At 44.1% G+C, this 26,337-nt stretch overlaps 1 protein-coding gene across 2 annotated transcripts in view; it reads left to right on the forward strand.

The window, feature by feature from the left end:
• Positions 1-15,722, forward strand: part of LRRC8D (leucine rich repeat containing 8 VRAC subunit D) — a 52,136-nt gene extending 36,414 nt beyond the window's left edge. For both annotated transcript variants that reach the window (XM_080348772.1, XM_080348773.1), the window contains exon 3: positions 12,657-15,722. In XM_080348772.1, the coding sequence (XP_080204898.1) occupies positions 12,659-15,229 (2,571 nt within the window). In that variant the 5' untranslated portion in view covers positions 12,657-12,658 and the 3' untranslated portion in view covers positions 15,230-15,722. The remainder of the gene's footprint in view (positions 1-12,656) is intronic.
• The last annotated feature ends 10,615 nt before the right edge of the window (positions 15,723-26,337 follow it).

The following is a 26,337-nucleotide window of genomic DNA, read 5'->3' on the forward strand; positions in this document are numbered from 1 at the left end:
AGGCAGAGGCAGTAGTCCAAGTGTGCAGATGAGATAACAGGAACATATAAATAAAGCAGTTGGCCGGTTGTCCTAATGTTCTTGCCTAGATCCTTGTTAAAATAGTGCCAGTCAAACTTATGAATAGATCTGGCGTATCGAAGATTACTCGTATTCAGCTGTGACAGGATATGGGTCACCATGTGGGCAATTTGTGGCCGTTTTGTGTTTTTGTTTTGTGTTGAGTCAACAACTTGAAATGTAAACTGAGAGCTGGAGTAATCCCTGCTGTCCCCTGATAGCTGCAGGTTGCTCGGGGCTTTGGTGTTCCGGACAGGGGTGTCTGCAGGCCCATGGGCTGTGCCACCTGATTCCCCGGGAGTGTGAACATGTCCCTGCATGCCTGGGGGAGAGGAACACTGGTTGTCCAGCCTCCCACCACCACCACTGCACTGCACGTGGTGTTTTCTGGTGCCATTACAAGATAAAAGCAACATTTGCTCCATTGTTCTACTTGGTGTATGTAAATACGTGATGCTGTGTCCATCGCACATGCTTATAGAAATACTGCTGAAAATGGCATTTAAAGAACAATTTGCCTTAGGCCTTGTCTCCACCTTGTTCTACGCAGGACACCAGGGCAGCAAGGAGGGCTGGATTGCACCTCTTTCTAAAGGCCTTGTGTTCTGCTCGATGGAAGGTGCAGTGAGAACCAGGGCTGTGAGATCAGTGGTGAGGTACTTGCACAAGCTCAGACTTTCGATTTCCCCTATTTAATTTTTTAAGTCTTGGCATGCCGGTGGAAGGGCTAGAAGAAGATGTAGAGGGAAGGGAGCCCTCTCCCTGATCAGTATGATGCTGGTGCTGCGTTCTGAACTTGCTGTTTTCCCGCCTTTGCCCAGACCCTCCTGGGGACCTGCCGGAGGATGTGAAAATCACCTGCTTTGGTTCTCTGTGGAAACAATGGCAGCAACAAAACCTGGTTTCCTCCACTTAGAGGGCAGCTCTCCTTTTACTTCCATAGCAGCCAGGGAGCGGCTTTTGTGCCGCTTTAAGCGATGAGTAACTTGCCGAAACAAGTTCGAATGGTGAGTGTTGTCTGCAGAATAAGAAAGCTGCCTCTGGACCGACCTCCCCATCCAGGCAGATGGCACGTTGGCTGTAAAAGTGAGACAGTGACATGGTACATGACTCTATGTGTGCGACGTGGCTGCCAAAAACGTTATTGTGAGTGCATGGGGAAGGCTGTAGTAATTATGGCAAGGTGGTAAGTGCTGGAGTGGGGGTGACATCTGCCCGTAGATGAGATTGAATAAGACATCCTTCTATATTTTTGCTTGAGTTGAATTGAAGCACATACTTAGAAAGCTTCATTGTTTGTTTTAAAACAGATTTGACAGGAAAGAAAAGCCTAATTGTCTGTTTTACTGGAAAGGTAGGTTTCGAGAGCTGTTATGTTTAGTGCGTTATTTTTGAGATAGAATCATCCTCAAACCAGTGGGAAAGAGTACAGCTAACTATATCGGAATGCCTTAACTGTAAACTGATTTATCTGGCCATAACGTTAAGCTTTTTCAAAGATAGTAGTGCATTAAAGCGTTAAGTTTGATTATACTTTTAATCATGCTGCTATCCTACTTTTTCTGGAAGCCTGATGGTTTTTGTTTTCTTGCTTTGAATTTTACAGCCACAAACATGCTTGTCATTGCCTAACAAATAATCACTTTTAAATTGCAAGCCTTCAGGGGCAAGGGTTGTCTGCCTGCTCGCTGCTGGAGAGCCCTCAGTGCAGAGGTTACAATTCCAGCTGGAGCGTTTGGGTCAAATAATAATATAAATTTAGCAATAGTAAATATTTAAATTGGAGGCAGTATAGATCTCTTGGTGCTGGTGGATGGCAGCAAGCAGTACAACCTTACTGAGCCTTTTTGCAGAGCTGAAAGCTCGCTTGGTTAGAGCAGGAATGCTGCAGTCTCAGGGAACACAGCAAGTCTTTTGGAACATTCTTTCTGTTCTTAAGGCAGCGTTTTGAATGGGGTGTTGAGAAAATAAAGCACAAAAAGGAAGGAGGTGATCTGAACTCATCAGCAAAATTTCAAAACAACAGCCTCCGAAATACATGTTGTAGCGTAATTCCTTTTTGTGCTTAAGGACTGAGATTGAAGTACACACCCTGAACCAAACAATTATGGGACTAGATGGGCTAAGTAAATAGCTTACCTCTTACAGAAAGCAGCTTAAGTGTAGAAGAGGAAAAAGAACTACAGTAAACTTAATACAGTAAACTTAAATCTCTTTGAGGATAAATGCTTCAGCTGCAGGCATTTTTCCTGGCATGAAACCACTGGAGATTCAGCTATTGGAAGCTTGGCAGGAATGTGGTAACATTAATAAGTCATCCTTTATCTGCTGATTGGAGTTCGTATGAGAAGTCATCATTGTTACCCATCTGGCAAGATGTCTGAAGCACAGGAGATCTCTTTGCTTGCTGAGGAGCAGGTGGGGTTGGCTCTTGTGGGGCGTCTGTCTCCCCAGTATGGGGGCCGGCAGGAGGGATGTTGGAGGCCGCTTCACAGTTATCTCAAGTAGCTTCTGTGATACAGCTTGGTAGCTGGTTCTCGGCTTGAGTGAGCCAGTGTCCCTTTCTCCCCAGGGAGGAGAGAAGCTGCGTGACATTTCAGTAGAAACATGGTTTGACTGTTGTCCCATAAAGAGTTGGAGATAGTTGGCCCAGTGCATAAAAGGAAAGGTGGAATTAAAGTGTGCTTTTTCATATCCTGATGCTCTGCTGTACTTGATGCACCTTCCTGCTGCTCTTGCCATGGGAAGAGATCTTGGCACAGATAGAGGAACTCTGATCTGTGAGTAGGAGGCTGGTGTTTACGTGTAGGTTCTTGTATCGCCGGGTGCTTTTTGGTGGGTTTGTGTGTGTGTGTCTAATTTGCTTTTGTTGGTTTAAGTTTTTAATTTAAGTATGACCTTTCCTAGATTGCTTTTAGCTAATGGATATAATGGAAGCGTTGCTGCAGGTACTTGAAAATACAGTAGCTCATATGTGCGCGAATCTTACACGTGAAATTTCTGTTTAATGTGTAACCCAGTGAGAGTCACTGTGTTTGCTGTTCTGTCTGAAGAGATGAGCCGGCTCAGGTAGGGAACAATGGAGCTTGTTCTGTAGTTAAAGGAACTTTTTGTCTGCTCTTGGCTCTAGATCTCCATGAGGATGCTGTAAATGTTCCAGTGTAAGGTCACTGGCTTGTCCATTAAAAATAAAAAGAAGTATTCACTGAAAATAACTTACTTGAGTTACTCAATAAACCTGCTTCCATTCTGATGGGAATGCAGTTTAGAAATTAAGTAAACCTAGACTTTGGTACCATGAGTTAGGGTGGAGAGGTCATTTTGTCCTTAGGAGGGGCTATTAAACCTACAGCAACGTGAACTTCAGCGACTCTTCTTTTGCTTTAGAAAGCACTGCTTTCTACTCTTTAGGTGTGTTTAGGGTGTGTAGCTAAAAGTACTAATATATCCTGTAATAAGATTTGTATCTTTACATTCTGTGGCTTAAAATCACCAAGCCAGCAGCTCTGTGCCAAGTTCAATTTCTTACCGCTTTTGAAGCTGCCCCAGCTCCAAGTGAATCCAGAACGAGATGAGACAGAGACTGGCGGTGTGTGCGGCTGTGGATCAGAAAGGCGTGTTTTTCTGAGGAATCACACGAGTTGTGAGTGCCACCTCTACCCGAGACCAAGCTATTTCAAATAACAAGCTTTGTAGCCATGTGGACTTATTTATGTAAAAGCAAATTTCAATAACATCTCAGAGTCTAAACCATTGTTTTGTGTTCAGATTCCTAAATTGAAAAAGAAATTTACTCTTGTTATTTTTGTCTTTTTATCTTCCCATTACTTTTTTTTTTTTTAAAAAAAGTATCACTGGGGTTTTTTAGTGATAAAAAGCAGCCTCTAGGGAATAGAGTTACCAGATGTGCTTCTATTTTGATCTAGTTTGCTTTTTTATCTTGATAAATTCCCGAAGTGCTCTGGTCAGTAGAAAGGCCAAATGTTTACTGTGTGCTCTGTTCTTTTGATAGCAGCCGTGAAAACGCTGCAGAAACATCACTGGCTAACGGACAGGGGAGCAGCAGATTTTGAAATGGCGAAAGGATTAAATGTTTTAACACCTGAGTGTAAACAGCTGTTTGGACTTTTTTGGATGGTGTAAGTTTTAATTCTTATGTCCATGTCAGCACAGGTTAAATCAACTGCAGTAACTTTCAGCTACGTCTGTACTTGAGTAGAAGTGCTTAGTATTAAACTGGGGGGGTCTTGCACACCAAGTTAGGCTGACTTTTCAGGGTTACCAGTTTGGGTATGTTTTAGCAGTTTTGTGAAATGAGATACAAAGTGTTTGCTCGCTATTTTTGCTAGTCTGGCTAAGTAAAACACAAAATGCTGTTGGAAGTGTGGTCACTCAGCCTTGGTGCCACTACTTCGATGACTGGTAATGTGCTGCCTCAGCTAGGAGGTGTAACAGTGATGGGAGGTTTGGAGTGCATGTACTGGGGTACACCGGGGCATGGCCTTTGCCTTCATCTGCTTTGTTACTCTGCTGCAGGATTTCTGCTCAGGCAGTTGTGCTTTGCAATATTGATGCTCTTCCTAAGGGAAATTGCCTGTCACATGCCTGTGCATTCAAAGACTGTTACTTACAGATATGAAAAGCGTATGTTCAGTGTTTACCGCTGCTAGGGTCTAGCCTCATTAGTCATGGCTCTTGGTTTCTTGCCTCCTGCCTTGCTAGATGGTTTGTGTTATAATGGTAAAATCACCTGTGGCTAACAGACTTGAACTGTAACACATTCAGTTGTAATACCAAACCCTGCCAGCTACAAAGATGTGTGAAGAGGGATGCTCAAGGACCACTCGCCTCTTCACTCTTGCTTCCTTCTCCTGTCTCTTCTGTCAAGCCCTTTGTGGTCTCTGATGCTACCAATCTGTGTGAAGTGAGGATGGAGCACGGTGATGCTGAACATTCAGCTTAGGATCTCGCTGAGTTTTTCACGGTCAAAAACCTGCAGGTCACTTTCTGAGAGATACTGAGCACCCTGAAGCCTGGGGATAAATGTGAACAAAACCTGCAGCATGTACTCTTGGGCAAAGCAGCCCTCCCTCTCCCAAGGGCCTGGCTCGGGAGTACTGCAGGAACCAAAGAGACAAGTTGTTTATTTTCTGTGCTCTGTGGACACAGAACTCATATATGGCAAACACAGACCTAATTGTGTTCATAATCTTTGGGTGCTTTGGGGAGCCGATAGAAATACAACATTGGGCTCCTGTCTTGCATATCATCCTTACCCAGACCTCTCTGGTCACTTACAGCAAGGCAAGAATAAGGTATGATTCCAGAGTTAATTGTTAGGGAAGTTATGGCCACTAGTATGCTTTTAAAATATCACGATGATTACAAAACCATCTGTGTAGCAGTGGTGTATAGCACTAGACCTTCAAAGAACTGGTAAACAAGGAAGAGTCAGTGTAAAAACTTAAATAACAGGATCCAGAAGTAGGTTAAAGTGTTTATACAATCTGGAAAAGACCAGTTTGGAAGGGCAGAATTTGTTAAGATTTAAAAAAAAAAAAAAAAAAAAAAAGTTTGTTATAGATTTAATTTTTGTAAATGGATACTAATTTGACATTGATTATAGAAAGCAAGAATCTTATCTTTGTCTCCAGCTTACTGAAGCCTAATGATTCTGTATGTAGTCTGAGAGAAATTAGGTTTTGATACTTTTTTTGTTTACTGAATTACTGTCACTCAGGTTAATGTTCTTCATAAAAATGATGATTCCCTGGTTGGGGAATTTATTTACAGTCTGTATCAGAGATTATATATTCCCTTTAAGGGAAAGTCCAAAATTATAGCTGTGCAGTTTGGGCAGTGAAGCAAGGGAGTTGAGATGGGTTACTTGTGGGGTCTTTTGGTTGATGGGTTTTTTTTGTGGTGTTTGTTTCCCCCCCTCCAAATAATGAATGTATGAGTCGTTCTAATTAATACTCCTTAGTCACGTAAGTATGCTATCAAATAACAGCATATTTTTCCATCTATATTTATATGATGAGATTTAGTTATAATTAAAAGCTATTGTGGAGCTCTTGTTCTTCAGTTGGAATGCTTTTTCTCTGTAGGAAATCTCCTTTAGCTTTGTGTTCGTTGCTTTCTCTTAGTCAATTATCACCCATTATAGCCACAGAAATCTTGTGTGGTACACAATCTCTCAAATACTATCTTCAGGGTGACATGCAGCTAATTTTAAGAAAGGCAAATCATACAGGTAAATATTGCATCCTGTAGAAATTTGCTTAGCCCGGAATATCAAGTAGGCCAACCCAGTAACAATTTGCTCGGTCAAGGGGTAGGCAAACAAAAATAAAGCAACTCAGATCTTGCAGATTGATCTAAAACTGGTAGGTTGGGTCACCGTCGGATGTTTAGAGAAGAAATAGTGCGTGGGAATGCTTGTCATTTTAATTTGGTGGAAAAATTAACAGAAATATTTTTCCATGCAGGTTCTTATGTTAAATCTGTTTCTGCTCTTCCTGAGACATAAGAACTAATCAGGGTGTATTCGATACCATAAGCCACAAGGTAGTCCTTGTGTTCTGGTCTAAGTTCTACAATACCTTCCATTGCTGAAGAAGTAGCAAATCATTTCACGTAGTAGAGGAACACTATAAAAACAGGTATTTAAAAATGCCTATGTTATATTTTGTTGTGGAATGTTTCCTGGGCTTTTCAAGCCATAGGGGCATTCCAGTGCACAAATCCACGTTTAGCTGAATTTGGGGGTTTGATTTGCGAGATGCTTGAGAAGAAAAGCTGTAGTCACGGTTGTACCTAAAACTGGTTTTGTAACTTGAGTTAGGTCAGGTAAAGCAAAGCACAATAAACCCCTATGGAATGAAGCAGCAGAGACTTAATTCCTCTCTTTCCAGCAGGCTGGTGCAGCTGCCCAGGGGCAGCACCTGGGCCAACACACCAGGAGCTGCAAACCACACTAGGAACAGTTGCAATATTCCAAGCTCCGGTAGCAGGGACACTTTATCTCTGTTAGCAGATCGCGAAGCCTACTGGGGTTTTGCTTAAACCTCCTTCAGTTTGTTTTAAATTTCTCTTAATCTCAGAAACTGAATAACTAATGCAGGTGGTGACTGTGTCTGTATACTCATAATGCATTAATGCGTTCATAGGCTCTTTTCTGGATGTCTTTATGCATTATTTTACAAGGGCTCTGGGGCTCCTTACACTTGGTTCTGTAGGGAGGGAAAAAAAGAAGAAAAAAAGGATGCTACCATATTTTGATCTTTGCAGATTATGTGTGGAACAACCCATAGTCACAGCCTCCTGGCTAAGAGGAGTCTCATAATCCTTTCTTATCACATGAAGTTCTAATTGCCTGCCTTAATAGGACATTGCAGAAGTAGAAAGACAAAGGAAGTAGAAATGGTAGAAAGAGAGAGTAAAATATACAGTGGAAATAAATGTAAACCTATGATGTCTTGATCAAAAGCAAGCTAGAAAAGCCTTTTCGTTATGGGAAATCTTTTCTTCTCCTCCTTAATTTCCTGTGGGAAGGGAGAAAACAATTTTGTTCACGGTAGCACTTTTTTCTTTTCAAACTAGAAATATTGTTTGGTTTATTGTGTGTGGGGGTTTGTTGTTGTTGCTGTTTAATTCTTGACCAGTTGTAGTGACAAGGCTAACTCAAGAATCTTTTTGTTTTCTGAAACAAAGTGGCCTTGTTCAAAGTCTTGAGAACGTGAAAGTAAAATGAGAGGTTCATGTGCTACAGTTCTGGTTTTATTTGTTTGTTCTAATTTTGAATTTGCTCTAAATATGCTTTTGAAACAGAAGGGCCACTGAATTACAGGGGCAGACAGATGAAGTTTTTATCAGTAAGTACAGGAAGAAGTAGGATGTAAATAAACATTAGTGACATACCAATCTGCTGCTTCCTTTTCCTCTAACTTCTGTATTTAAGCTAGAACAGTTTCTTAAGAAATAACTCAAATATGTCCACTTTGTATTTCAGCATTTAGTCTGAGAAACATCAGAAAAATTCACCAGGTTAATTACATTCTGATCTCTTTCCATTATAGCTTTCCTTTAAGACTAATGAAAGGATTATCATTGGGTAGGAAGTATGATCTATGAAACCAGTCGTTACCCTTGCTGAGTTAATGTGGGCCTATAGCTTAGAACAATTGTGTTGTCATTGTCAGGGGTTTTTTCTTTTTATATTCTGGTTTTATTCACTGCAACTTATATAACTGCAAAATTTAAAAGTGGCTTTGGTTCTAGAGCTCCATATCACATTAGCAATGAAAAGGGAGGTAGCACTATGCTGCTTTCAGAACTCTTACGTTTTTCCCCCTAAAATGTTAGGAAATAGCAAGAAACAGTTGTGCTTAAAACTGTTGCGTTTGTGCAGGATAAAGATTTCCTTTTTTTTTTCCAGGAGACAGAATGCAGCCAGTAGGTATCTGGAGGTAATGGATAGAGCTGGGAGAGGTTAATGTTATCCTGGAGAGTCATCTGAATTACATCACTGGAGACAAAGGGTTTGGGAGAAAAAAAGGATTATTTCATGAACTTTAAAGGTCTTTGTTATTTTGTGTAGCTGCGCAGCCCTAAATAGGCTGTAATAAGCAAGCTTTAGTTAAAATCTAGGCTTATTAAAACTGGACTGTAATATGCTGTTTTAAAAAGGAGACTGTGCCCTGAAATTCCGTATTGGCAATTAAAGATTATTTCTCTTCAAGAACCATAGTTTTCTAGTTTAGGTCTAGATCGTGGTGTGTCAAAACCCCATGTTCTGCTGATGCTCAAGGTCCATTCGACGCCTTGCAGACCCTGAGAAGGGCTGAAAGAAACGCATATTTTCACCATAAGAAATTGGATATTTTGGCCTTTCACCTGCATAGTACTTTGTTGTGTAGTTTGAGCTCTACCTGCTTACAGACTTGTTTTGCATGGGGTTGTGAACAGAGCTTGCACTGGCCTTGAGGGGAGAAGACGTGTGGTGGGGGCTGCGGGCTCTGCCTGCCGGGCACAGACTGTGGCACGCACTTCTTCTTCTTGTGGGGTTTTTGCTACCATGTCATCACAGCAATTTGTTATGAAATCCAGTCTGGCAGCCTGAAAAGGAGATGAAAATACTGTCTGCTCCGAGGAATATTCTGGAGAGTAAGCTTTAAGGAGTTTAATCTTGACATGAAGAAGACCCCAAAATGTTACAGCACAGTAGTAGACCTCTTAATAGTTTGGCTAGCATCTGGTTAGCATCTGCAAAAGGAAAAGAAAACTTAACTTGTATGGTTATTAGTTTAGTAAACTCAAACACCAAGGCATGTAATGATAGATTTAAGAGAGAAAATATCAAATTTATTTGCAGCTTGTCAGAAGGTGCCATGTACTCTGTGTAGGTTTATAGGTTTTGTTTTTTAGAACTCAGAGCATTTAAATATTTTAGACATGGAAGGACAGACACTTCTTTTCAGCTCCTGGAATTGACTTTTGCTATCTAGAAAAGGTCTGCCCCTCTTCTAGGAGACACAGTGTTAGACAGTAATGCCACAGAGGGGTTTTTTTGTATTTTAGAACTACTAATCTCTGCCAAAATAGTAGCTCTTCTGTGAGTATCAGTAACTTGAAAGAAAAGACATGTTCAGAGCAGTGAATGTAGTGCTTCTTGGTGTAAAGCTCCTGTTACACCAGGCTGTCTGCAGCCTCACAAAGAGGATTACACAGGCTCTGTTGTGTCTCCTAACCTTTTTTGAAACCATTTTGTGTGTCTGAGAGAGGTGACTTTTAGCTTTAGCTTTTTTTTTTATTGTTTCTTTTAAGTCTCTAGCTGGAACCACTTTGTGCTCTTTCTTTTCCATTATTTCAGCTGCTTAGAGCAGCCATGTCTGCAGCACTTGGGGTTCAGTGCTTAATCCATGTGTTTTCATGGCAGATGCAAAAAAATCACCTTCATTTTGTGAAGGGAGCTCCACAGGTTGTGCTGCAAACTGCGATGAAGTAACTTCCCACGTAATTAGGCAGGTCAGAGCTGAGGGAAAGGCCAGCCCCAGGGGAACAAGAGTAGCAATGACCTGTGTGTTACAGCTGGTATCTCATTCCTCCTTCCCACCCTGCCTGACACTTCGCCCTGTATATGGCACAGCCCTGGAATAAGCACGTGTGGCTGGTCCTTGCTACGTGTCCAGCTCTGTGCTCTCCTCTTGAAGTGTTGTGCTAGTAACCCAGCGGAGGAGAATTTCTTGTGGGTGTCTCACAGTGACAACAGCCTGGAGATTCGTGAGAGCATCCCTTCCAAACAGCTGCTAAGAAAGAGGGGAAAAAACAATCCATGCATGGAAAACAAAACCAAACCTCTGCTGCTGTTTTGTGGATCTCCTGTCCTGGGCAGGTGGCAGTTGTGCCTTAGGAGTGTCCTTTTATATCTGTCTGTTCACATTTGCACAAATGACTAATGCTCTTCTTTTGCGCACGGTTGTTATTGAAATGTCAAAGGTAGCAGTTCTAGGGCGAGCAGTCGCGCTGTGACTCAGGCTAGGTAAGCACTGGGAGACGTTAAAGAAGATGGGAGTTGGTGGCTAACTGCAAGCACAGTGCTGGCAGGTTTGATAGCTGCGGGGTGTGTTGCTGGTCTGTGTCCCCCAGCACTTCCTATGGCAGCTGCAGCCCTGGCCAAGGGCTGAGGGACCAGGCTGCTGGGAGGAGGCTCTTGTGCAAGAGCCCAACAACTGGTGTTACTGGTGAAGGAGGAGTATTTGACATTCATTTGCACGCAGGAAAATAAAGAGCGAGCAGGCTGGAAGTTCCTTCTTCTGTTCCCTGAGGAACTGAGTCTTAGCTTTTACGTTTTGCTGACTGTGCAAGGAGCACCAAGGGAGATGAGTGCTGCAGTGAGATAAAACCCTGTCCTCTCTGGCTGTCTTCACCCCATCCCAGGCTCAGAACACACAACTGGTACCATCTCCTGGGAGGGAGCGTGGGCGGCCAGGGGCCGGATCCCTCCCTGTGGTGCAGGAGATGCTTTCATTGTGAGCTCCACGCTCTGTATTGCGACTGCTGACCTTCTCATCAGCCTGAGATCGTGGGGGCTGCTCGTGCTGGTGCAGGGAAGAAGAGGGGCTAATGTGGGCCTCTGACCATATAGGCAGTAGCTGATATTTGAGTTCCATATATAGAAATGTCTGATATTTTCTTCAGGGGAATGTGGACTAGAAATAATCAAATTATTGTGTTGTATATTCGTTGCCTGTGACACTGTTTGTAAGGTGCAGGTGTGTATGAATTGGTATGCTACAAGTTAAAGATAATAAATCAGATGCATCTCTATACTGTACGCTTTGATCTGCTTGTGCTCTGCTGAGCTGTTCTTCTCCCAGCCAAAGGGAGCCGGACTCTGTGTGATCGTGTACATCCTGTCTCCTTCCCTGCTCCATGTGTGCACACCAGCTGCATATTTTACTTTAGAAATGGCAAATTTGTGTCAGAAGTTCAGCAGTTAAAATGATGATTTTACCACATCCTGCTTGCACAGGAAGCTTATTTTTTAAAAAACTGATAAGTTGAGTCCTCTAGATTTTGTCAAAACAAAAAACAAAGCAAGCTATTTAAAGCTGCGAAGAGGTTTGGACTCTCGCACTATCAGTTTGCCGCTTTGTCTCACAGTGCACATATTTAATTTAAAGTGAAAGCCTTGCAGGCTGCTCCTGTGCTACCTGGACCAACCAGCTTCCTGCGATGACAATCTGAAAAATACTTTCACCATTGTGTTAAGACAGAGCTATGGGGTTTTTTTCTTGGTTAGCTGGGTTGGATTTTACTGAGGAAGGATTATTTTTTCATTAATTGGGGAAAATAAATTATACAGTACCATTTGGTCCAATTAATAGGTGGAACTATTTCTTCACAGTAAAACATATGAACACATTAAAACAATTGTGCCAAATATTCACATAGTAACTGCAAGACTTTCCCATGTGCAGTGGTACTTAAGGGAAAGAAGCCAATCAATCTGGTAAGCAATGTGGATGCTCAGTAACAAGGAGTGGGAGACATTGACTGTTACTGTGTTAAATGAAAAGACGTAAGAGACATTGCTCATAACGTAACAAGAGGCATAAAATGTGCTATGCAAGTCATGAGCAAGGTGCAAAGAATTTAACAGATGCTATTGTATTTAAAAATGCAAGGTACTGCAAAATAATGTTAGTGCTGGATTTCAGGTGTTGAGACTCAAGCAGTCATTTTTATAAAATCTGATTTTATGCAGTGTAATCGGTTGTTGCTATTCATGTTATTAATACATACGAGCTACAGCACTTTGCCTTTCAGATATTTCTGTTGCACAGAGCAGGCCTTGGTGCTTATACTGGGAAGTTACAAATATACATAAATGTCATTTGGCCTGAAGTGAGAAGACTTCTGTTTTGTTACTAATGTACCATTTCAGCACATATTCTTTGAGTGAAGTGATGGACAGTGTGTGAGAGGCAACAAAACAGTGAAAACTGGAACCTTCTGAGGTTCTGTATATCATGGTGTGATTGTTAACCTGCTCATGAGTCAACAGTACTGATTTTGTCTTTGTTCTCTTGTAGGAATGTTTACCCTTGCAGAAGTTGCATCGCTTAATGACATCCAGCCAACTTACCGGATCTTGAAACCATGGTGGGATGTATTTATGGATTATCTAGCCGTTGTCATGCTAATGGTTGCTATTTTTGCTGGAACCATGCAGCTGACCAAAGACCAGGTGGTCTGCTTGCCAGTTTTGCAGTCTACTGTAAATTCAAAAGCACAACCCGGGACATCAGGGAAGGCTGACTTCACCACTGTTGAAACAACCACTGGTCAAGGAGAAGCAGCGTCAATGAGAACGGTTTCCTTCGGAAGTGCCCCTACTGTGACACCTGACGTACCTCTGAGCGGAGCTACCTCTTCTCAGTACCAACCCACTGAATCGGGCCAGGAGCTGAAGAAGGAGCAGAAAGATTCTTTGGGCCGTAAAACAAATTTGGATTTTCAGCAATACGTGTTTATTAACCAGATGTGCTATCATTTGGCTCTTCCTTGGTATTCAAAGTATTTTCCCTATCTCGTTCTCATCCATACTATCATTTTAATAGTCAGTAGCAATTTTTGGTTCAAGTATCCCAAGACTTGCTCAAAAATTGAGCATTTTGTGTCTATATTAGGGAAGTGCTTTGAGTCTCCTTGGACTACAAAAGCATTGTCTGAAACGGCATGTGAGGACTCTGAGGAGAACAAACAGCGGTTAACTGGCGCCCAGTCCCTGTCCAAGTATGTTTCCACTAGCAGTGACGAAGGAAGCCCGAGTGCCAGCACTCCCATGATAACAAAGTCTGGCTTCAAATTTTCAGCTGACAAACCGATGATCGAGGTTCCAAGCGTCACTATTTTAGATAAGAAAGATGGTGAGCAAGCCAAAGCGCTGTTTGAGAAAGTCCGTAAGTTCCGGGCTCACGTGGAGGACAGTGATCTGATATACAAGCTCTATGTTGGCCAGACTGTCATCAAGACTGTCAAGTTCATATTTATTCTCTGCTATACTGCAAACTTTGTCAACACCATTAGTTTCGAACACATCTGCAACCCGAAAGTGGAACACCTGATTGGCTACACACAGTTTGAATGTACACACAACATGGCTTACATGTTGAAGAAGCTGCTTATCAGCTATATTTCCCTCATCTGTGTCTATGGTTTTATCTGTCTCTACACGCTCTTCTGGCTGTTCCGAATACCTTTGAAAGAGTATTCCTTCGAAAAGGTCAGAGAAGAGAGTAGCTTCAGCGATATACCTGATGTCAAAAATGATTTTGCGTTTCTCTTGCATATGGTAGATCAGTACGACCAGCTGTATTCTAAGCGATTTGGTGTCTTTTTGTCAGAGGTAAGTGAGAACAAACTACGGGAAATTAGTTTAAACCACGAATGGACTTTTGAAAAGTTGCGGCAACATGTTTCCCGCAATGCCCAGGACAAGCAAGAGTTGCATCTCTTCATGCTGTCGGGGGTCCCCGATGCCGTGTTCGATCTGACGGATCTGGATGTGTTGAAACTGGAGCTAATTCCTGAAGCGAAAATCACAGCGAAAATTTCCCAGATGACCAATCTTCAGGAGCTTCATCTGTACCACTGCCCTGCCAAGGTGGAGCAGACCGCCTTCAGCTTCCTCCGGGACCACTTGAGATGCCTTCATGTGAAATTCACAGATGTTGCAGAAATTCCTGCGTGGGTGTATTTGCTCAAAAACCTCCGTGAATTGTACTTGATAGGCAACTTGAACTCTGAAAACAATAAAATGATAGGGCTTGAATCTCTCAGAGAATTGAGACACCTTAAGATTCTCCACGTGAAGAGCAATTTGACCAAAATTCCCCCCAATATCACAGATGTGGCACCACATCTGACAAAACTAGTCATTCATAATGACGGCACTAAGCTTGTGGTACTCAATAGCCTTAAGAAAATGACTAACGTTGCGGAGTTGGAACTGCAGAACTGTGAACTGGAGAGAATTCCCCACGCCATCTTCAGCCTCTCTAACTTACAGGAACTGGATTTAAAGTCAAATAGCATACGCACAATTGAAGAAATCATCAGTTTCCAGCACTTAAAAAGATTGACTTGTTTAAAGCTGTGGCACAATAAAATAGTCAACATTCCTTCCTCCATTACCCACATAAAGAATTTGGAGTCTCTTTATCTTTCCAATAACAGACTCGAATCCTTACCAGCCGCAGTGTTCAGTTTACAGAAACTTAGGTGTTTAGACGTGAGCTACAACTCCATCGTGTTGATTCCAGTAGAAATAGGTTTGCTTCAAAATCTGCAGCATTTTCACATCACGGGAAACAAAGTCGATGTTTTGCCAAAACAGTTGTTTAAATGTGTTAAATTGAGGACTTTGAGTCTGGGACAAAATTGCATTACCTCAATCCCAGATAAAGTTAGTCAACTGGTGCAGCTGACTCATCTGGAACTGAAGGGAAACTGCTTGGACCGTCTGCCAGCCACGCTGGGGCAGTGCCAGCTTCTCAGGAAAAGCGGGCTCGTGGTGGAAGATCACCTCTTTGATGCTTTGCCCTCGGAAGTTAAAGAGGTGTTGAATCAAGACACCAGCATTCCCTTTGCTAACGGGATTTAGGCTGAGGTGAAATGCTCCGGTAGCTGACTTCCGAACGGCAAATGCTCAAAAGTATGGCAACTGTGAAACCATGTGTTTTTAGAAAGCAGAATTCCTTGGAAAGCAGGACTATTAGCAGGATTAGAAGAGGTGTAACCGGGTGTTCAATGTTTGCAGTGTTTTAAAAGATGATTTCCAAAATTTGAGACGATAAAAAAAAACCCTTAATAATCTCAATTCTTTTTTCCTTAAATTGTTTGTAACTTGGATGCTGCCGCTTTTGAATGTTTACAAATTTGCTTGCCTGCTTAAAGTAAATGATTAAATTGATGACCTTTTCTTACTATGCAAGTTATTCTTTAAGGTCTGGATTTACTTTAGTGCATTACAGGGGGGAAAAAAAACCAAGGATGACTGTTGTATGCGGTATGGTTCTAACACACATGTTGGTGTGTTGTTAGTGTTCAGCCATCCTCAGCGAATGAAACCAGTTTGGCTGTGCTTTGAACTGCACCAGAACCACCATTTTCCTGCATCACGGTATGTGGTTTCCATCCGGCCGAGTGTGTTTGCCTTCATTCTTCATCCTCGAGGCCCCATGCTGTTGGGTGAGGTTTCTTCTGTGGTCCAGTGTGCTGCTCCTCCTCACCAGCAAAGACTGGTCCCATTCCCCCAGCTTGTCTCCCGCCCAGCTTCCGCAACACTCCTCTGTCCCACGCAGCAGTGGGTGGTAAAAGGGAGAATACTGCCTCTTGGCTTTCTAGTTGGGGATAGTTTTGATATTTGAACTGTTTTGCAAGGTGACTTCGAAAGCCATTAAACACCAAGTGACTTTACTGCTCATGTTTTGTTCCTCTTTGGTGTTCTCATCTGGGAAACTCAAGGCGTTTTATGAGTTGGTGATTGTTTTGTTTCATAGCCCTTACTTAGGAACTGGGGTGTCTGCTCAATTTTCTAGACTAATGACAGAGACGTGAGAGTTCCGATTTACCCAAATGTAGTTTAGCTTTATTACCTGTTGTGGTGTGTCTTCTACACCTGGGCTTTAACCACAGGACCACCCTTCTCCCTCACCCCAACCCAAATAACTGGATGTTTCTGAACACTTCTGCACCGTTAGAAAACTCTGTGTGCCAGATAAGTCATCAAATAAAGGAAAAAGCAGACAGCAGTGAGCGTGGGATTTTTTTTTTTGTTGGTTCTTTTTTCAGTGATGTTTTTTAACCAAGTTTGCATTGCCAGAACCATTAAAGAAATATAATCCATTAAATCTGTAAAATCATCAGTTGTAAATCTTGGCCATTTACATTCCATGTGTGCAGAAAAGAAGTACTATGCTGGGAGATGATTACACGATTACTCATGGTTTAAACACAATTCCCTATTGTCGTGTGGTCAGGACTGAACTAGTCTGTAGTTCAAGGGACTGTTCTCACACAGAAATCCTCATGCACAGTGATTTCTACTGTAACTTCACCAGAGCTGCCCTCACTTACACCACTATTAATGAGGGGATAGTTTGGGCCTGGGGGCATTGAGCAGTCGGGAACATTTCAAATACTGCTCTTACAAATCTTGCACATTTTATTGTTAATCATTTACTGTTAGTCATGCTGGAAGGACTGTTCTCAGGTGCAGGTAGCAGTCTCTGAATACATACCTGCACCGTATGTTTATGTATGTCAGAAGACCAGTTTATGAGTTGTGGTTTTCCCACTTCTTTTGGGGATATAGTCTGTTTTCTACTTGGTAGCAGGTAGCAGACTTGGGATGTTGACAGTTCTGCAACACCAAGTCACGGGTTTGGCAGAATACTTGCAGTTATTGACCTGTCCTCCAATGGGAAGATTAGTACTAATCCTCAGAGTATTTTTTTTTTAAGTAGAAGTTAAGGTTGCAGTGGGTTATTTTTTTTTAAGGAACTCTTTCATGTGTTTATTTTTAGCACATAGATCACTTTAAAATTGCTGGACTATTGACTCTTCAGAAAAACAGTGGAAAATACTATTGGCGTATGCTTCATGTTTGCTCTTGAGTGTCACTTCAGCTTCCAAGAAATTGTGTGTAGGAGGAGGAAGAGTTGGAGAATGAAAAAGTGATTAAAAGATTTAGAAAATTAGTTGCTTTTTTTTTTTCTTATTTTAGTAGTGGAGTTGTACAGAATGCGGCCGTGGATAGATCCAGCTTTTAAAAGCTTTTTTTAGTGCTCCCGATTCTCCTACTGTCCCTATTGATGTTCAAAAAAATAAACCCCTGTGCACTTCATATGAGTGTGGTATACATAAATTAGACCACTGTTTTGACTAGTTATTAGCCAATTGTACTTCTTTAGACAACTTCCTCTGAAGTAGGTATTGTTAAAGTTAATTTCAGGCTTGTGATACATGCTCAGCATAGACTCCACTCTTGATTTCAGGAGAGCTTTCTCCAAGTGGGGAGGAACTGCTCATCATCCCCATGTCACCTCCCCCCAGTCCCTCCTCTTCATGACTCTGTATAATGTTCCTATTTCTTGCGTGTCAACTGACAGAGTCTTGCTTTTAAGTCTTGAAAGTTCATCTCTTTTCCATGTAAGGCATGTGAAATATATTTTGCATTTCTATTTGATTTAATAAATAAGATGTTTATATCTTCCTCTAATCTATTTTTTTTTAATGGGGGAAAAAAGTGTGTTTGCATAGTAAAATCTGATTCCACATACCTTATGCTGAACTTGTCCTGTGGTGCCTATACTCTAAGAAGGAAGAGGTGTAAGTTGCTGGTCGCAGTAAATCCTGTAGGTATGTCTTCTAACTAGAACACAGGACTCCATGATAGCTTTATTTTGGTTGTGTGTTTCTGTGTTGCTTTTGGTTTTGTGTGTGGTGTTTTGTTTTTGTTTGGGGGTGTTGGTTTTGTTGTTTGTTTTCAGTTTACATAATCTAAATGGCCTACCACTGGTTTTATTTGGCTAATGAAATGGAGTTTTGCAGAATATATGTATAGCCCCAAAGAAAAATTACTGTGTTCATTCAAATGAGAGGAAGTAGGAAATTGCCCATTCTGGTTTTGCCTGCCCCTGTAGCACATTTCTGTGAAGACCCTTTAGTTTTCCAATAAGTTGTCCTTTTGGAAGATGCTTTCCTGTGATGCCACCAGAGCTGTGGCTGTCCTGAGCAGCCATAGGGAGGATGCCGACACTTGGGAAAGGCTCTTTGCTGCTAAATAAATGGCTTTGCAGTCCTGAGCTGCCCTCTCCGGTAGCAAAGGGGGACGCCCAGACACTGTAAGTTATGTCTGGTTATGGTGGATCCATTTTGTCTCCTAGATTTTTAATAAAAATCTTACAGAAATAGCTTTTCTGTATACTGTGTTTCTATGGATGTGCACAGAAATTAGTGGTGTGTGGTTATGTGAAGGCAATGGGCTAGACTGTGATTCCTTGAAGTCGGATCAAACAAATAAGGTGTTGCTGCAGCTGAGGTGTTGATCATCATCCTGATTTCTTTCAGGAGCAGATTTTTGCTTTCAGACTTCTTGGTTCTTAAGAGAGGGAGCTGTGCAGGAACCTGACAGTCCCGAATGTAGCTCTTCTGCAGCTTGTGAACAGAAAAAATGAGGCTTCTGTTGGGTCTGTGGGATGTGAACCCATGAGGGTGCTAAAGATGAGAACCAAAGCCTTGAATTTGCTGAGGCATCCAGTGCTGATGGCAGAGCCACAGGGCACAGTGGCAGCTCCTCTGCGCCACTGTCCCCACTGTGGTGGGATTATTGCCTGTGCAACAGCTGGCTCCTAACACGGAGCATAGCACTGCTCTTTGCTCCAAAGCAAGGAGGCAGGCTGAACCCAAAAGAGCGCCAGACCCATGACTTGAGACCTACTGTTGGTTTTGGCACAACCTTCTCTTCAACCGGGAAAGAGGAGATTAACAAAAATTTACATTTCCTGTTGATAAATTGAGGGTTCTTTAATGAAGGTAAAATACATGAATGATTGTGAAGAACACAAATCCTGTAGAAATGAGGTCATTTAGGGAGATTCAGGAGACACAGGCAGTCTCCTCATTAGCTCCTTGGCAGAGCCCTATCAATGCATTTTTAATGTGTGATCTCAGAACAATTTGATTTAGACAGCAAACTGTCATAGACAGGACTCAAAGGTATCTCAAGATGCTTTTAAGCCTGCCAACCTGCCTCATGCAGAAATAAGGTTTCCTAACTTGTTCCTGACTGATGTTTGGCAAGGTGTAGGAATGGGTTAGACAGTGATGGAGATTCCAGCCTCCCTAGGCAAGCTGTTCCCTTAATTGTTTTCCACCTTGAAGAAACACAGATGGCCAGACAGCAGCTGCTGATGGTCCGTTTAGACCAAACCAAATGATTAGGAGTGTGTTCTATATTTGCTTGCAGACATACAGGCAGAGACAGGCTTCTGTGGGGATGCATTGCATCCAAAGCAGCTTGGCATGACTTAGGTTTGGGATTCCCTTGAAAATAGCCCTGAGGGACAGGCAGCATCACTTTGGTTCTAGATGTGGTGCGAAAAGTTGCATTCTCCAATGTCAGCAAGGCCATCCGCAGCCACGGTGCAATGCCTTGATGGCTGATCTGCCTCATCTTGGGCTGGTGGGTGACAACCTTGCCCTTGTAAAGCTGAGCAAAGTCTGGGTGGCCTGTTTGTTCAGAAAGACATTTTGTGAAGGCATTTAAATAGAATGTTTCTCAAGCACGATTGCTGTAGGAACACGCAAACTGATCTTTAAGATTACTGCAACTGAAAGAATTGAGACGAACTCTCTAGTGTGTTTAACCTTGGCATTAACCCCTTGCCTCCCACTATGAATTGACAAAATTGTTGCATGAACTACTGATTACCTTACAGGGCTCCCTGAATAACTGGCAGTTTTAGCACTACAGCTGAGTTGCCAGTTCACGCTGTCCACTTGTGCTTGTACAGTGTGTTCAGCACTTAAACCAAAGGCATCAAACATTGATGTTGCAAAACGCTGCGGGCTTATGCTGTGACCAGTTTCCCAGGACAGCAAATCATTCCCCATGTTGCCGAGGGGAGGGAAAGCTGTGTGACTGAGTACAGTTGTTCCTGTAGCAAAGATGAGGCTTTAGAATTAAGCTCAGAAACAGATTTTCCAAGCTGATTACAAACACACGCCCATTCCACGATAAAAGTCATGAGAGATGTCGTTTTTGGCAGGGAGGTGCTGAAAACAGTGCCTGTAACTCAGCCAGGCAGGGGTGCAGAAGTGGCAGCTCTTTAACGCTGCACATCAACACAATACAGCTCAAGTGAGGATCTTTAAAACCACACGCACTGGAGTTTGGCCAGGCTGCATCTCTGTCCTTTCCCTGAAGAGAACAGCCCCGAAGCCCTTTTGCAATTACTACAGCGAGGACCTTTGTTCTGTCTTGCCTCCAACAGCATGTTGCCCCCTTGATGCTGGAGGTAATGTAGGGTTATTGGTTTAATAATGACTGTTTGGGAAGAATGCCATCTTCTAAATTACCACCATAGTCGCTTGCAGGAAGTCTTCCAGCACAGAGCAGGTCTGTTCCCATAAAATGAACACCATGTGCCCATAAACAACAAAATCTTGAATTGGGGTTGGGTTGTGTAGGCCATTAGGAATAAATGCATGAACATGTTGCTGTTCTGCTAACCAGTTCTGGGTAGTTTTGCTGCTTCAGGTGGTTTGTAAAAGTAGAATTTAAGATCTTTTCCCTAACACCATCCTGCAGTGTCTCTGTAGCCGATGTTGCTTGCCTGGGGTGGGCTGGCTGGTCCCAGAGGGTGCTGCTGGAGCTGCCCAGCAGCGCTGGGGTGGGCAAAGGTCTGGGTACCGTAGCCACTGCCAGCACCCTGCAGAGGTTCCTTCCCTCTGCTGAGGCAGCCAGATTTACATTGCTCCTTCTGAGGCGTCACGTATAGAAGATGCCGCATGAGATTGTGTCCTTAGCTACAAAATAAAGGGCACGCTGTTGAATGCGACCTGTTGCCAAGCGATATGTCTGAAAGATGGGGATCATGATAATAGGAGGAAATGCAGAATAAGGAAAAAAAATAAAGCAATAAACAGTCTGGAGAGGGTGTAGAGCCTCCACCCCCAGACTGAGATTTCAGAAGTTCTAGAAAGATGATATAAAGTCTGGAGTGCAACTTAGAGCTGCTCCTGCCTGGAGCTGAGCTCAAACCCTTGAGGTAAACTAGGACTTTTTTTTTTTCCCCTGTTTTTCCTTCTGTCCACCGTGTCTCTCAGACAGGGCCTCAGGGTGCCTGTGCAATCGCTGGTGCTGTGCTCCCGCTCCTACTCCCGCGCACACATCTGTGATAAGCTCGTCCCTGCAGAATGGTTCGTGCTTATCCCAGCCAGCACAGCTGTACCCAGGCTACCCCCCTGCCCTGGCTGTGTGCTCGGCTGCACTCTGTGGGGACACCCCGGGTGCTGTTGGGGGACAGAGCTTAATCTTGGGGCTGCAGCTTACCCTGTGAAAGGATTCTCCCTCCTCGGGCTGGCGGGCAGAGCCCTGCAGCATGGGGAGGCCGATGCTCCCTCCCGCCCCAGGGCTGCTGCAGGGGCTGACACTGGGGCTGGTGGGGCCCTCTCCACCGCTAACTCTTGCAGCCCTGGGGAACTGCACTTTTCCTGCAGCCCTCCAAGGAAAGGGCTTCCCAACATCTTCAGGTTGTGATTTCCACAGGCATCCCCATGGCTCCGGCTGTCGTGTGTCCTAACAGGTCTGTTGGAAATAGGGTTGTGTGTTTCTTATCCCATTTGTAAAGGATGCAGAGAAGCACCTGATGATTGTCACAGCTTCCTCTGCGGTCTGTGCTGCTTCATCACCCCTTCCATACTTTTCTCTGCATTAGGTTAAATCTCTTCCTTCAGCCTCCCCTCATGTGGTGTTTGAGTGTGTTTGTTTTGTGTCTCCTGTAGCTCTCTCCTCAGTTCTCTCCATGTGTCAAGTTTGGTAAGATTAGTGATGCCTGTAATGGGCTGAGGCCTCCCAGCACAGCCCTGTTGACCCTGGGGACAGCCAGCCAGAAACAGACTCCCCAGGAGCAACTCTTCACACTGAGCCTGGGTTGCCTCACCTGCTTTCCCCCGACCAGGCGGCCCTGCAGAAAGCCTGGCTGTCCCCATGTCCTCCATGGGAAAGGGGTTCATGTGCAGTTCTGCAAGGTGACTTGGTCCGATGGCCAAGCAGGGGAGAGCAGCAGGGTGTCACACGGCCTCAGAGCGCCTCTGCTCAGGGGCAAGTGACTGCTGCTCTTGTTTGCTGTTTGACTCCTCTGAGGTCCAGGGGATATATCTGAAGGTGGTGGTTGGTCTCAAAGCCCTCCAGACTCTTCTCTATCATGAGAGTTTTATTGTGGACTTCTTCCCATGCTGTAGCTGCAAGGATAGTGCTATGGATGCAAAATGCAAGTGGAGACTCTGGGTACAGACCCAGGTCTGTGGGGCTATAATGCACAACAGCTGGAAAACAGATGCCACACAGGACCAATTAAAACTGGGAAATGTGCTTAGCACAAATCAAAATCCAGCTCGGTTGTAAACTGATCCCTGTCACTATCGATATTTACATGTATTTGAGACCTAACAAAATGCCAACATGATCTCACACAGGAAAATCAGATATGTTTCTAGGCCATCTTTGTGCTAAAATTCAGTTAAGTAAATTTGCTTTTAAAATGAGCGTGTTAAATGGGTGTGAGGTGGCACAGTCCCTACAAGCCAGCACTAGTGTGGATGAGTAATTCACACACTCAGTACTTGGGAAAGTTCTTCACACCTTCAAAGCTATTTTTGCTGATGTGATGGCTGAATCTGTGTGCCCCTCTCACCGCAAATTTCAGCCTTCACACAGAGCATGGGTGTTTTCCCCAGGTGCTGGTGGTCTGAAACCGCAGTGTTCCCCGGCCATTGCTGCAGGACAGAGGTGAGCTCCAGGAAGCCACACAGGCATCCTGTAAGAACCCTTTAGTGCATCCTCTCTCACGGGCCATTCAGTTTAGGACCAGTAAAGCTGACAGGCTGTAGTTTTGAACTAGAAATGTACAGAAGAGGCTTTAATTAAACCATTTTTCTGAATTAATTAAAAGACTGCAAAAATGATCATGCAGACAGCAGTGCTGCATCATGGTTTGAAACCTGCCTTTCTCCTCCCCACCTCCTGCCTTCTCTCCTCCCCAAGCTAAGCTTGGCCACCTCTTCCCCAGCAGAGCAGGCACGCTGCCAGCTGGGGTGTCTCTGCAGGGGTTACCCCACAGAAGTTCATCCACAACAAAAGGTAAGTGCATCTTCAGAGGAAGGCATTCCAGGTTACCATCCCATATAGACAAGGTTCTTGTGCCCGTGGGGCTTTGTTTTTCTTCATGCTTGTGTTGATCAGCCTTAGCAACATGTTTAACTCTGAATATATTCGTTTAATTACATGCTTTAACCGTGCTGCTAATTACTTACTCCCTCCAGAGGAGCTCAGCAGCAGACGGTGTGGAGTGTGAAACACCAGTGAACAGCCTGGGTGGGGCCACTCAGTGGGTCCCAAAATGAGCATTTTGGCCTTGCAGTCTGCTGCTTTCACCTCACCAGCTAAGAAGGGGCTTGAAGGAGACCTCAGAGATCCAGCATTGCTGCAGTTTTGTTAGGCTGCAATCAGTGCTCCTGAAAGCCTGAGGGGCTGCTGCTATTCTTAGCAAAATGTTGGCAGTGTGTTAAGCTCTGTGCAAGACTTAAGTTCGAAGAAGCTTAAAGGATGAACAGACGGATGCAGACTGGACCTAGGGACTGTGCATTATAAAACTATGGCAGTGCTATGGGAGGTGGAAAAAGGTGTGTAGGTGCTGGTTCTCCACTTGTTATCCTGCTGCCCACAGCACTTCCAGTGCTTAGCAGCTATCTGGCCTCGGCGCCAGCTGGTGCTCCTTGGTGTATGAGACTGGAGTGGGCTGGGGCAGCCGGGAGGGACTCCCTGTGCTGGCATGTGCTATAAGTTTTTGTAGTCTCAAGAGGATGCAAAGGAAGTTCATGGGAGAGAACTCCAGGGAGAATTAGTGAATACATTGAAACCACCTCTGCTGTGGCACAGCCCTGGCTTCTGCCCCAATTTTCCTTTTATCTGCAACACCTCCTTTGGCTGCTGTCAGAAGGGGAGGCTCTCTGAGAAAATGCCCTGGTGGAGAGCAAACAGCCACTGTGTGCTGTGTGAGCCCCCTTCCTCCCCTCCCAGCGCACCATGGCTACAGCACTGCTCATGCCCTGGAGCACAGCGGTGCGGCTGCTAGCCATGGGCACAGCTTCGATTCCTCCATCGTGACAGCTTTATTACAGGCTGCTTGGGATAACTTTCTCTAATAGAAAAAGCTAATTTATCTGTCCTTCTCTGCCTCGCTTTTGTCCATCATCCACTGCAAATACCCTTTTTGCTTTTTCCAGACCAGGCTGTGGTGGTGTCTGGGTGCAGATACACCACCTTCTTGAAGGAAGACGCATTACTCCTTGGTGTAAGCTATAGCCTTTGATAGATACTTTCTTGGTTGTGTGACACCAACAGGCCCAGACCGCAGTACATGCCCCAGCTGCTTGGGGGGCTCTTTGCTGGCAGCAGCCCCTCTCCCCCCTGCCCTGTGCAAGATGCCCCGTTGTTGCTAGTTCCTGAGCAGTCTGAGCTTGTACAGCCCCCCAGAAGCTGGTCCGCAGCGTGGGGTCCTGGGCCAGAGATAGGGAAGGAGCATCAGGCACTGCTGGCAGAGGATACTTGAGTCCCACACGTGCTCACGCAGCAGGACGAGGGACTGCCAGGTATCCCCCGTCCTCCCTGATCTGTGCCCAGGACAGGGGCATGCCCTGGTCCGACACCCAGAGGAGAGGAAGGGACAAATGGATGGTGCTTGGTTTTTGCTGATTTTGTGTCTCTCCAGGGCACTGTGGACAAAAGGACCCACAAGGGGCTCCTCCACCTGGCCTGCATGCTGGGGGCTGCTGGGGGTGTGCTGCATTTGGGGGCAGAGAAAACCGAGCTCTTTGGAGCTGACTTTTAGATGCAAATGTGCTTCCAGCCTGAGACTGCTCTCCTGGAGCAGTTGTTGTGTTTGGAGACACAGCTCTTGGTTACCTCTACGAGTTCTCAGACAAAGGCAGTGGCTAAACGGCTGTCAAAGGCCAGGCTGGGGGAAAATCTCCTGTTTCTAATGTTGCAGGGTTGAAGTCAGGCACAGCTTGTGTGATTAATATGACGATTACAAGAAGTTTGGAACTGTTCCTAACACATGACAAGAAGCAAAGAAATCCTGGAGTTCAGCACGTTGACTGTTCGCAGGGCTGTTCTGCCTCTGCGCTGCTCAGCATCCCAAGCTCTGTCATATAAAGGGTAGGGTTAAGTGAGCTCCAGTGAAACCATCCTCCAAGAAACCTGGGATGCTTCTCAGAGCTTGAACATTAGCTGGGACAGAGGTGAACTCTTTCTGCCCTACCCCCTCTTAAAGGACTTCTTTCTGTTCCCAAAATGTGTATTCTCTATTCCTTTGGCTTCACATCCAAAACAATTCTAAGCTTGTTTCTTCCAGATGCCTCTTTTGAAAACTGCACACTTGAGCCATTGTGCATGGCAGCTCAGATTGCAACCTGCTAAAAGTCTGACAACAATCTCTGCAGTCTTTATTTCTCTTCCCTGTGGCTTGGCTTTTGTTTGGGTTTTGTGCTTTTTTTTCCTGGTAGATTTTTTTTTCACAGTCAGGCTGATAGGGGCCTATAACAGCATTATTGGACTAAAGGACATATGGCATTTGGAGTGGTCTTTTATATGTTTCTGAATCACAATTATTTCCCTATAAGAAACCAGAGGCTGTCCTGGAGCTGCTGAAATGAATCACTCAGGTGAACGTTTTTTTCTTCTTTTTCTTGCTGCCAATTTGAAACAGTAAAAAGTTTGGATAAATTCTCCCTCCCTAGTAAAATCTGATGCAAAACTTCTACTGGTTTGGAGGAGTCATTCTACCACAGCACCCTATCAGTATCTGGGGATGTGCTGGTTTGGCTGAAATTAATTTTCTTCATGCATTTAGAAACTTTTGTTCTTAGTAGCTAGCTTTTGGTTTGGATTTAGTTTGAGAATAACTTTACCCCCAGGTGCTA

The sequence above is a fragment of the Nesoenas mayeri genome (assembly GCF_963082525.1).
Source record: "Nesoenas mayeri genome assembly, chromosome: 8".
In the NCBI taxonomy this organism is placed as follows: domain Eukaryota; kingdom Metazoa; phylum Chordata; class Aves; order Columbiformes; family Columbidae; genus Nesoenas; species Nesoenas mayeri.